We start from the raw sequence: 11,135 nt of genomic DNA, 5'->3' as shown, positions 1-11,135 counted from the left end.
CTTCTGCTACGAATCTTCCACGGTCTCTCCCACGAAATTTCTGAGTTCTTATAATTAAACTATAGTATCTACACTGGAATTTGCATATGGATTCTACAAAATTTGCTCTTTTGAGCATCAAAAAAGTAGGCAGACCTCATTTGAAATTCTGATTTACAGAGCCGCTAATCTAACGGCGCCAAAATAGGACTCACGAACAGCAACCGCAACCAACACCTCACAACTTACACGATGGCTACTAAATCAAGAAATGATATTCATGGCATAATTTAAACTTGTCTGAATTAGAGAGTTAAAAGAAGTGGATGGCCGTCTTAAAGATTTCAAAGAAGTTAGGAATTCTGCAGATTTGCGCTTCACGACATATTTGCCAGTGATGCATGCTAAAATATTGTTGTTTACTGTTTGAATTCTTTTGCCAGGCATGTAGTCACTAAATCTTACAACATACAGGGTACTATTTCCTCACAAAATTGAAATAGGTCCATTTTGGTGAAACTGTATTAACAGTAATTTATGGGCCAAAATGCTCAAGTCGAAACGCCCGCTGTATAATGAGTACATGAATTGGTTCAGCGTGTCATTACAGAGAAGGTCTTGTGTCAGTTCAGTAAATATATAAATCAGACCAGATAAGAAAAACATAGCTGGGTCTAAATAACATGACACACCGTTTAAGAGTCAGTTTACTTGTTGTCGGCCTAGAGGAAACGTTTGAAATTAGGACAAACACAAGCGCTAGTATACATAGTTTTAGACTAGTTAACCCGAGGAGATTCGCGCAGGAGTTGGGGCGGAATGTCAAACCTGCACATGAGGTCACTGATCTCTGATTATTGACATCAAAGGCCTCACCTTTAGTAGATTTGGGCAGAGTGTTTACAGAAATCCCATGAAGAAAAGCCTGTAGTCAATCCCTACCGAGAAAGCCTTTGTTATTTTCAGCGCTAAAAACAAAACATTGGCGAGCATCACTGACTTTTAAACTGATTAGCACACTCCGATGACAAACTTTAACCACAAAAACTAATTATGCAAATTAAGCTAACGGCCGGGTGGACGGAATCGGCTCATTGCTTATTGGTCTGACTATTAATTGCAACAGAAGGTCGAAGTTGAATTGCTTGGGACATAATACAGCGAGGAGTAAACTCTATTTTGATTATAACAAACATTAATATCAAGCCTTCCTGCTCCGCCCGCGCGATTTCACTGTTTAAAGATGCAAAGGAGTGTCTATGGTATAATTTTGAGTAAGAATCAAAGAACAGAGTGCAGTTCTCTGACTTGGGAAAAACTTGCCGAACGTACAGAGCCCTTATGTAGGATAGATACGATTGGTTCGATTTCTGTATTATCAATAACGAACGTTTTCCAATTCGGTGATCACGTACAAAGCATTTTAATTATTATGATTGTGAACGCAGGTAGCTCTTTTGTCTGTTTCGTTCATTGAATATTTTCGTTTCCTTCAACTCAGCGGGCAACGATGAGCTTTTGCAAAGTCACGCACGTATTTAAAAACACGACCCTTCTTATTGGACAATCCACGGTCCCTCCCACGCAAATTCACTTGATTGCTAATGATTTAAGTATGCCTGTAAAGTCTTGGACAAATTTGCAAGTGGATCCAACAACTTCACATGAGCAGACACAAGCCATTAACTCCGATTTACAGAGCTTATCCAACTGTGTCCTGCATGTAGTCACGAAACCTCACAGGCGGCTATCTCCACACAAAATTGGTATTGATCCATTTTTGGGAATATTCTGACAACAGTAGTTGCGGGTTGTAATGCTCAAATCGAAAGTCAACTAGATGCTAACTTTATTGACTAAATTGGTTCAGTATGTCACATTATTAGAGAAGGACTTGTTTAAACAATGCAGACACGACAAGAAAAATGTAGTTGGATCCCAATAACATGACACAGATACGCCGTTTAAAACTGAGTCAGATTATTTGAAGTCTAGACTAACTTTTTAAAATTAGGACAAACACAAGCACAAGTATAAATAATTATAGTTTAGTCATTGACAGACGATTCACGAAAGAACTGGGTGTTAGCTAACCAATCAGACGATTGACCTCAGGAGCCTCAACTTTCGTAGACTTGGATAGAGTGTTTATAGACATCTCACGAGGAAAACCCTGAGAGACGTTTTTTCCAGACTCTTATAATCGCGGAGGTCTTCCCCTTTGGTTGATCTTCATTTTGTATCCTCAGCACTATAAACAAAACACAGGCCTGCATCGCTGACTTGTAAATTATGATCAGCACACTGCGATGACGCAAATTAGGCCAAGGGTGGACTGCATCTACCAATTACTTATTAGGTCTTATTATTAACTGAAACAGAAGTTTGAAGTTGAGTCGCTTGGGGCAGAATACAGCGGGGAATATACTCTATTCTAGGTATAACAAGCATCAAAAATACGCCTCTTTGCAAGCTCAGGCGTCCGACTTCTGAGGTACCTCTCTTTCAAGCCTTTTGGCGAAGTCCGACGGAATTTGCTGTTGTTTTGAGCAAAAAGATCCATAAAAATTTAGCCCCGAATGGAAAAAGAAGCGCTTATTTCAAATAACTGGATACACGTTTGTGTTTTACTGAATTTTGGTGTTTAGTGCCCAAACGTTTATTCCAAGCTTTTCCCTTCTTTGCGAGTCTCTGTTTTGGTGATCTCTACCGTTTTGGGCTTTCTTTGCCATCACTGTTATTCCCATTGTAAGGGAATAACGAATAGCAATGGGAAAAGCCCTTTATTTGTTGTCACTAAATAAGACCGACAAATGTCAGTTGTCAGTTAAACTTTTGGGTATTTATCAATTGCCCGTTTTATATTTTATTTATTTTCTTATTTATTTTCTTGCCATTTCTCAGTTGTCAGTTATCCCCATCCAGACCCTGGGAGATGGGAAAACATATTGTCACAAAGCGCTCGGAAAAGAAGGGTGGTTAACATGCTGAACATAGAAGAAGAAATAGTTTAATCTGGAAAAGGAGTCAAGGAATCGTCTTATAACTTTCCAGGGCACAAACTCAGTCTTTGATTGTTCCAGGAGTACATCTAAAATATATTGGGAGTTGGCTGTTGACTCCGACAGAAATGTTACCAAACGAGGTAGCGTTGCATTCTTATAAATGAATGTATCCCTCACCGTGGGAATTTATGACATTTAAAGTCCCTCTTCTAGGCTTTGTCGATTGTGCCAGCATAATTTTCGGCATAATTCAGCAAACCGAGCATAATTTTTAGCTTTTATCTAAATTTAGCACTGCTAGCATAATCTGGCTTTTCTGATCGAGTTCTGACCATTACGAAATCACGTAATTTCGTTTTGAATATACTTCTTTTTACCCTTTCTGCTTCTAGAACCCCTGTTACTGTTGCCTCCGGGCCGCCTGGAGTAGGTGTGATGTTTATTGGTATTAGGCCCCGCGCATACGACTCGGTAGTGAGCTGACTGAGCTCTAAGATCTCGTCGTCGATCTGAGCTCTTCCCAAGTTCCAGTTCAGATAGTTCAGCAGCTTACAATGTCGTACAGAGAGCTTCAATCTCTTGGGGGCGCTTACTAAACCTTCTTTAAGAGCGAATTAACCCAATTCATAGCCCCACCGTCACGGTACATGGGAGGGGGGGAGGTGGGGGCCGGTGATGAAACCCCATGCCCGGGGTTTCCGTTCTGTTTAGGCACAAAGAAATAAATTTAAATAGATAGCACTGAGCTTTCTCTACAAGGTGATACTATGTTTGTTAATTGTGTCGTCATATGACGTCAAATGACGTCATTTGACCTGCTATCTTGGATTTCACTGTTTTCTTAGAAAGTCAAGACATACCAGAAATTAATACAAAATCAAGCCAGGATGCTTAGAAAAATGAAAAAAACGGCGGTTCCAAACAGCGTTATTTCTTGTTTTGCCTTTATTCGCACTATTCTGTCTTTATTTGCTTAAAAACCAAGTAGCAAAATTTTGAAGCGAGGAGCTTAATTTAGAGAGACGAGCATAATTCGAGCATGATTTCCAAAACTTTTTAGCGGTGCTTAAGGAGCACCATATGCAAGTTTTACGAGCACAATCGACAATAGCCTCGTGGCATACAAGTGCATTTTTTACTAAGGATTCCAGGATCTTGGTCGGGATGCTTAGGAAGGAGACGAGTCTGTAGTTTCCCCTGTCCATCTCGCCATCCTTTTTAAAAACTGGGTCAATTTTTGCCGTTTTCCAACTTGCAAAGACAGTTGTAGCCTTTATGCTATACCGGTATAAACTTTCCAAGGAGGGGATGATAGCGTCCACTGTTAGTTTTCCGTTGAATGTTATCGAGTTGTTTCGATTTGCTGGTATTTAACGCTCAATTTTCTTCTTTCGTCATTACTTAAGCTCCTTATTGTTAACTGTTAACAACAGCAATTGAGCGGCTGTAGTAACTACTCTTTGTATTCTGTCATGTATTCTTCCTTTTTATAATGAAACCTAAGAAAAAGTTGTACTGTGCGCGTTTTTTCAAGAATGTTTTGTTTTTCCACCCAGGAGAGCAACTTAGGCCCAGTCCAAACGCCGCTCCACTCATGTACTGAACAAAATTTGGTTAAGTTCGACTTCAGAGCGATTTTGGAGCGACGGCTGGTTCAGACGGCGTACCCGTCGAACTTAATTCGGGAAGCCGGTGGTAACAATTTTCGACGAGAAAATATGCGTTCTGAATTCAAAAACTCTGTCCCAATAAAAGAGTTGTGACTAACATTTCGCTGTTATAGCGATATTTAGTAAAGCAAATTCAAACTCAAGGTTCAGTGTTTGTATTTAGACAGGTTTTCTCCCGGTTAATTCGACTTGTTAAAGGGAAATTTCGTAAGTTGGGCTATTATCACGAAGAAAGAGCAAAATATGAATTTGCGCCGAAGAAAATTGCTTATACAGTCCCGTTTCTCATAAATTGAAGGCTTACTTTGTTGTCTCTGTTTTTAGCGACGACTTCGAGCATCATGCATGACTGGTCACGCCACTCAATTTTGAGCCAATCACGAGTCCCGTTATATGAAAAATACATTACAGTAATTTGTGCATTAGGTTCGACACATAAAGAGAACGCGGTATGAATCAGCTGCCGCTCCAACGTCGCATAGTGCGACAGACCCTGCCGAATTTAATGTTGTTTGCCGCACCAAACCTAACCTGCCGAACCAAACTGATTCAAACGCCGCTCTTCTGCCTTCCTTAACTCACCAGTTAGGTTGGGCACATGAATGGAGAGGCGTTTGGAACGGACCTTAGAGAGAAAAAGTCGTCTGTAACATTGTTTTTTTCTGCAATTGCCTTTCGCGAACTCTTGGCCACCTTGCAAACCTTATAGTACAACAGAACGGGGCTATGTTGTAACACTTTTAATTTGTTAGCTAGAAGACACATGAAGCAGACGGATCCCATGCAGTGGGCGATCTTGTAAAACAAGCACCGTCTTCAAAAATGTAAACACAGTGTTCTCCGTCGTAGGTGCAACACAAAAATATCGGTTTATCGCTGTTAATAAAGCCATAGTCAAGTTCTTGCTGTTGTAGATTGAGTGTTTGGATAGGAAATTAAGCGATTTTTTTTTTACCCAGGGTGGAGAGAAACAGTCGTTTTCGCCGCTAGTTTTTGTCTCCATTTCATGGGCTTTCGCGCACTTTTCGCTTTCAGACAAACTTTACAGCAAAACAGAACGGACATAAGACTTTTTTCATTTGATAGCTAGAGGAGACACGACGCAGACGGATCCCATGCGGTGGACGATCTTGTAAAACAAGAGACGTCTTCAAAAGTGTACTCACAGTGTTCTCGTAACTGATACTCGACGATCAAACCGATCAGTGCAACAGCCAGATTTGCCGCCCATAATGCACCGGTCAGAAATGCTAGACAAAACCTCTTTTCTACCACACTCAAACCTTCACCGGCAAATTGGAAACTGTTGACGAAAACTATCCCCACCAGAAAACTGTTGAGTAAAGGTTCGGCAGCAGCAATATAAAGATGAGACAGAAACCCGAAACGAAACCAAGAAACAAACACCATAAAGATCAGAATAAAAACATTAAGCAAAGAAAGAAACCATGGTTTCCTGATAGCAAACTTATCTGCGATTCCACAGTTAGATAAGTAGCCAAGGTATGGTCTGCCAAGTAGGTCACCAGTCCCCGACGCCAACACGTACAGCAGATACTGATTTCTTGGAGTTACTGAAACATTTGAAAACTCCATTGTAGTCATCACACCACTGACGAGCAGTTGTTTACAAAAGTTGCTCACAAATAACCCAATAAAAAGAGGCTCTGTTTGCCATAGTAGTGATAACATTTCAATAATAGAGAGTCTTGTTTTGGAAGCATCATCACTGGAATTCGATTCAAGTGGGCTGTAAGGAATTTCTTTGAATGACTTCGGGTGATGATTTGAATGATTGCTATTGCTTGGTTCCTCCAATGCAATGTATGAAATAGGAAGCAAGATCCATAAGGTTGTGACGAGAAGAAGCGAAATTTTCGGAGACAAACAAATCAACATTGTCAAGCCTGTGAACAAAGGACAAGGCAAGTCAAACTCAGTTATAAAGATAGATATAGAGAAAGGTGTTTTCATCTTGATATCTACATCTACCACCCGATCATGTACAAACCGTTTGGCCTCGTTTTGTCTTATAAGCTTGATAATGCTCTCATTTACCTCACTGTAGAAATAATAAAACAAGCCGATATAGCATTTAAAAATTTAAGCCAAAGGAAGTAGAGAGTTTTGAAAATAAGTCTCCAGCTACAGATGTTAAACATTACTCTCGGTTCTGTGTATGCTTTGCAGTCCGCATTCAATGATAAACGACCAGAATTGAGAACACAAATCCAACGTACAAATGGCAACGGCTTCAAGGATGGTGAGAGAATTCAGATAAAACAACTTAAGCTGACTTGAACTGAGAAAAAGAAAATAACAAAACAAATCCCCTACGCTAAAACCCTACACTAATGCAACTGAGGCAGTCACTCTTACTCACGTAAGGTAAGATTGTTTCTGATTGATACTTCAAGAAAGAATTGAAACTGTCAACAAAACAAAATGCCTCCCGGGGTCATTATCGCTTAAACACTTTTAGTTTCATAATTTTGATATCATCCCGGGTACGTTTAGTCCACTGACCCCAACTCTCCACTCTTCCCCTCATCCAAGCCGCCCTCATTCATTAACACCCCTCACAGAGCTTCCATACCATGCTTAGGATTCAGTTAACAATGTTTACCTATGTACGATAAAGGCGCTGCCAAAAACGAAGTTCCGGAACCAAGAGCATAGCTGTTTATTGTACTACCTCCATAGAAAGATGTTAAAGGATAAAACACGGTATCTGTGCCGCCGATTCCAAATGACACCAAGCACACTCCAGTTACTTTAATGACTGGATCATCGACAAGGGACGTAATCAACATTCCAGTGACGGAGAGGCTGAAGGTAATACAACATGACACAGAAACTGAGATCCTTTGGAAAAAATACGGATAAACTGCAGTTGTAAGACACGCGGGGCCAGATGCAGCTAGTAAAACAACTGATGTAGGTATCTTGGTGGCTTCTAAAATGTCCTGAGCGGCACTTAAGCTGATACTGAAAAAGAAATCTACCAGGAAGCCAATGACACCGAATGCCAAAATTGTTCTCTTTTTAACTTTGTGTGTGGTATCACATTCCTCGTCTGTCAAGTGCTCTTCTTCATTTTCCATCACTCACTTGCTACAAAATGCAAAATAAAATTACATGTAATGATAGACCAATTTCGATATATTAAAATTCAGCTTAACACAATAGACCTCAGCACGAGGCTCTGGGGAATAAAGCCCACAAACTCTGTAGTTATTCCCCAGAGCCTCGTGCTGAGGTCTATTGTTTAAGGCTGAATTTTAATATATCGAAATTGGTCTATTGCAACGTGATACGTTGGGTACCCAATATCCACTGCTATGCACTTCTGAATACGAGTCATGCAAACTTTGACACCCATTTAGATCAGTTTTTTGTTGTTGGTGGTGAGGTGTCATGCTTAGATGTAAACGAGTGTGTGTTGTCGCGTTTGGTCATGCATACGTTGCCGATTATGCCAACTACATATTTCGTCACTGAGGTGAGTTTTGTTTTGGTTCAATTTTTTCGATTTGCCAAATGTGTAACAATCATCTTCTTTATTAACAAAGGCTTTCATGACTAAATATATCCCCAAGAATGTGCATGTGTCTGATGCCTGTCGGTAACAGATTGGCACAGGATTTCATGCTTCGCAGTTCCTCCTAGCAGCGGACCGTAAAGAAGGATCAAGAAGAATAATCCAGAATAATTTAACTTGAGGAATTATTACATACTCGTCACTGGGATTTAGGCTCCTTGAAACCGTTGAAACCGTAAGGGTGTTCAAGAAAATGATGTACTCATAAACTTTTTTGTTGATGGTACCTAATGAACAATTGCTGGCAGAATTGCAGTAATGCATGTGATCACCAGTATAAAGAAATCAAACGTTTCATTATAACAAGAATACATTACCAAGAAAAAATTGAAAATTAAAGATATGTGATAATATCAAGCTTTACTGCTTTGCTCGCGCTATTTCAGTGTTTGAAGGTAGAAAGGATTGTTTGTGGTATTATTTTGACTAACCGAAAATCAAAAGCTAGAGTATAGCTCTCGGAGTATGCAAAACATATTACGACAAAGCCCTTGGGCTAATCACCAGGAGAATGCTTCTAACTGAGGCGTCTTCGGAGAGAACAAACATTTTCAGTTTTCTAGCAGTTTTTCTACAGCTAATGCACAGTTTAAATGAACACTGCACGTCTCCATGTAGGCTTTGCTGTTGGACAGATTTCGGCATTAGCAGTGACAAACGCTTGCAAATTCAGTTATTACAAACAAAGAATTCCACTTGTCGTGATTTTTAAGACAGATATTCCTTTCGTACGTTTTGTTCAAGTCACACAGTTATTTACAAACACGGTTCTTCTGCTACGAATCTTCCAAGGTCCCTCCCTCGAATTTACTGAGTTCTTATAATTAAACTATATATCTACACTGGAATTTGCATCTGGATCCTACAACATTTGCTCTTTTGAACATCAAAAGAGTAGGCAGACCTCATTTGAAATTCTGATTTACAGAGCTAATCTAACGGCGCCAAAATAGGACTCACGAACGGCAGCCGCAATCCAACACCTGACAGCTTACACGATGGCTACTAAATCAAGAAATGATATTCATGACATAATTGACAACTTGTCTGAAGTGAATGGCCTTCTTTAAGATTTCGAAGAAGTTAGGAATTCTGCAGATTTCCGCTTCACGACATATTTGCCAGTGATGCATGCTAGAATATTGTTGTTTAGTGTTTGAATTTGATTGCCATGCAGTCACTAAATCTTACAACATACAGGGTACTATTTCCTCACAAAATTGAAATAGGTCCATTATGGTGAAACTGTATTAATAGTAATTTACGGGTCAAAATGCTCAAATCGAAACGTCCGCTCTATAATGAGTACATGAATTGGTTCAGCGTGTCATTACAGAGAAGGTCTTGTTTCAGTTCAATATATAAAATAAATCAGACCAGATAAGAAAAACATAGCTGGGTCTAAATAACATGACACACCGTTTAAGAGTCAGTTTACTTGTTGCCAGTCTAGACAAAACGTTTGAAATTAGGACAAACACAAGCGCTAGTATACATAGTTTTAGGCTAGTTAACCCGAGGAGATTCGCGCAGGAGTTGGGGCGGAATGTCAAACCTGCACATGAGGTCACTGATCTCTGATTATTGACATCAAAGGCCTCACCTTTAGTAGATTTGGGCAGAGTGTTTACAGAAATCCCATGAAGAAAAGCCTGTAGTCAATCCCTACCGAGAAAGCCTTTGTTATTTTCAGCGCTATAAGCAAAACATTGGCGAGCATCACTGACTTTTAAACTGATTAGCACACTCCGATGACAAACTTTAACCACAAAAACTAATTATGCAAATTAAGCTAACGGCCGGGTGGACTGAATCGACTCATTGCTTATTGGTCTGACTATTAATAGCAACAGAAGGTCGAAGTTGAATTTCTTGGGACATAATACAGCGAGGAGTAAACTCTATTTTGATTATAACAAGCATCAATATCAAGCCTTCCTGCTCCGCCCGCGCGATTTCACTGTTTAAAGATGCAAAGGAGTGTTTATGGTATAATTTTGACTAAGAACCAAACAACAGAGTGCAGTTCTCTGACTTGGGAAAAACTTGCCGAACGTACGGAGCTCTCATGTAGGATAGATACGGTTGGTTCGATTTCTGCATTATCAATAACGAACGCTTTCCAATTCGGTGATCACGTACAAAGCATTTTAATTGTTATGATTGTGACCACAGGTAGCTCTTTTGTCTGTTTCGTTTATTGAATATTTTCGTTTCCTTCAACTCAGTGGGCAACGATGAGCTCTTGCAAAGTCACGCACGTATTTAAAAACACGACCCTTCTTATTGGACAATCCACGGTCCCTCCCACGCAAATTCACCTGATTGCTAATGATTTAAGTATGCCTGTAAAATCTTGGACAAATTTGCAAGTGGATCTAACAACTTCACATGAACAGACACAAGCCATTAACTCCGATTTACAGAGCTTATCCAACTGTGTCCTGCATGTAGTCACGAAACCTCACAGGCGGCTATCTCCACACAAAATTGGCCTTGATCCATTTTTGGGGATATTCTGATAACAGTAGTTGCGGGTTGTAATGCTCAAATCAAAAGTCAACTAGATGATAACTTTATTGACTAAATTGGTTCAGTATGTCATATTATTAGAGAAGGACTTGTTTAAACAATGCAGACACGACAAGAAAAATGTAGTTGGATCCCAATAACATGACACAGATACGCCGTTTAAAACTGAGTCAGATTATTTGAAGTCTAGACTAACTTTTTAAAATTAGGACAAACACAAGCACAAGTATAAATAATTATAGTTTAGTCATTCACAGACGATTCACGAAAGAACTGGGAGTTAGCTAACCAATCAGACGATTGACCTCAGGAGCCTCAACTTTCGTAGACTTGGATAGAGTGTTTATA

At 39.8% G+C, this 11,135-nt stretch overlaps 1 protein-coding gene across 1 annotated transcript; it reads right to left on the bottom strand.

Moving 5' to 3' along the window:
- Positions 1 to 5,106: 5,106 nt before the first annotated feature.
- LOC145498369 (uncharacterized) lies at positions 5,107 to 8,540 on the bottom strand. The gene is made up of 2 exons (XM_081478296.1): positions 7,281 to 8,540; positions 5,107 to 6,561 (listed from the first exon to the last, which is right to left on the bottom strand). Exons 1-2 carry the CDS (start codon positions 7,756 to 7,758, stop codon positions 5,741 to 5,743), a joined length of 1,299 nt encoding a protein of 432 aa, XP_081334422.1. The 5' UTR covers positions 7,759 to 8,540; the 3' UTR covers positions 5,107 to 5,740.
- Between the last annotated feature and the right edge of the window lie 2,595 nt (positions 8,541 to 11,135).

The sequence above is a fragment of the Orbicella franksi genome, chromosome 9 (assembly GCF_964199315.1).
Source record: "Orbicella franksi chromosome 9, jaOrbFran1.1, whole genome shotgun sequence".
NCBI lineage: Eukaryota > Metazoa > Cnidaria > Anthozoa > Scleractinia > Merulinidae > Orbicella > Orbicella franksi.
The sequence above is the reverse complement of the archived record's forward strand: the minus strand, read 5'-3'. Positions and strand labels throughout refer to the sequence as shown.

Excerpts from the sequence above, each read along its gene's own strand:
- LOC145498369 (XM_081478296.1), bottom strand. The coding sequence starts at position 7,758 with ATGGAAAATGAAGAAGAGCACTTGACAGACGAGGAATGTGATACCACA. Across the intron at positions 6,562-7,280 it reads AGCGCCTTTATCGTACATAG|GCTTGACAATGTTGATTTGT; the intron begins GTAAACATTGTT and ends CTTTGTTCACAG.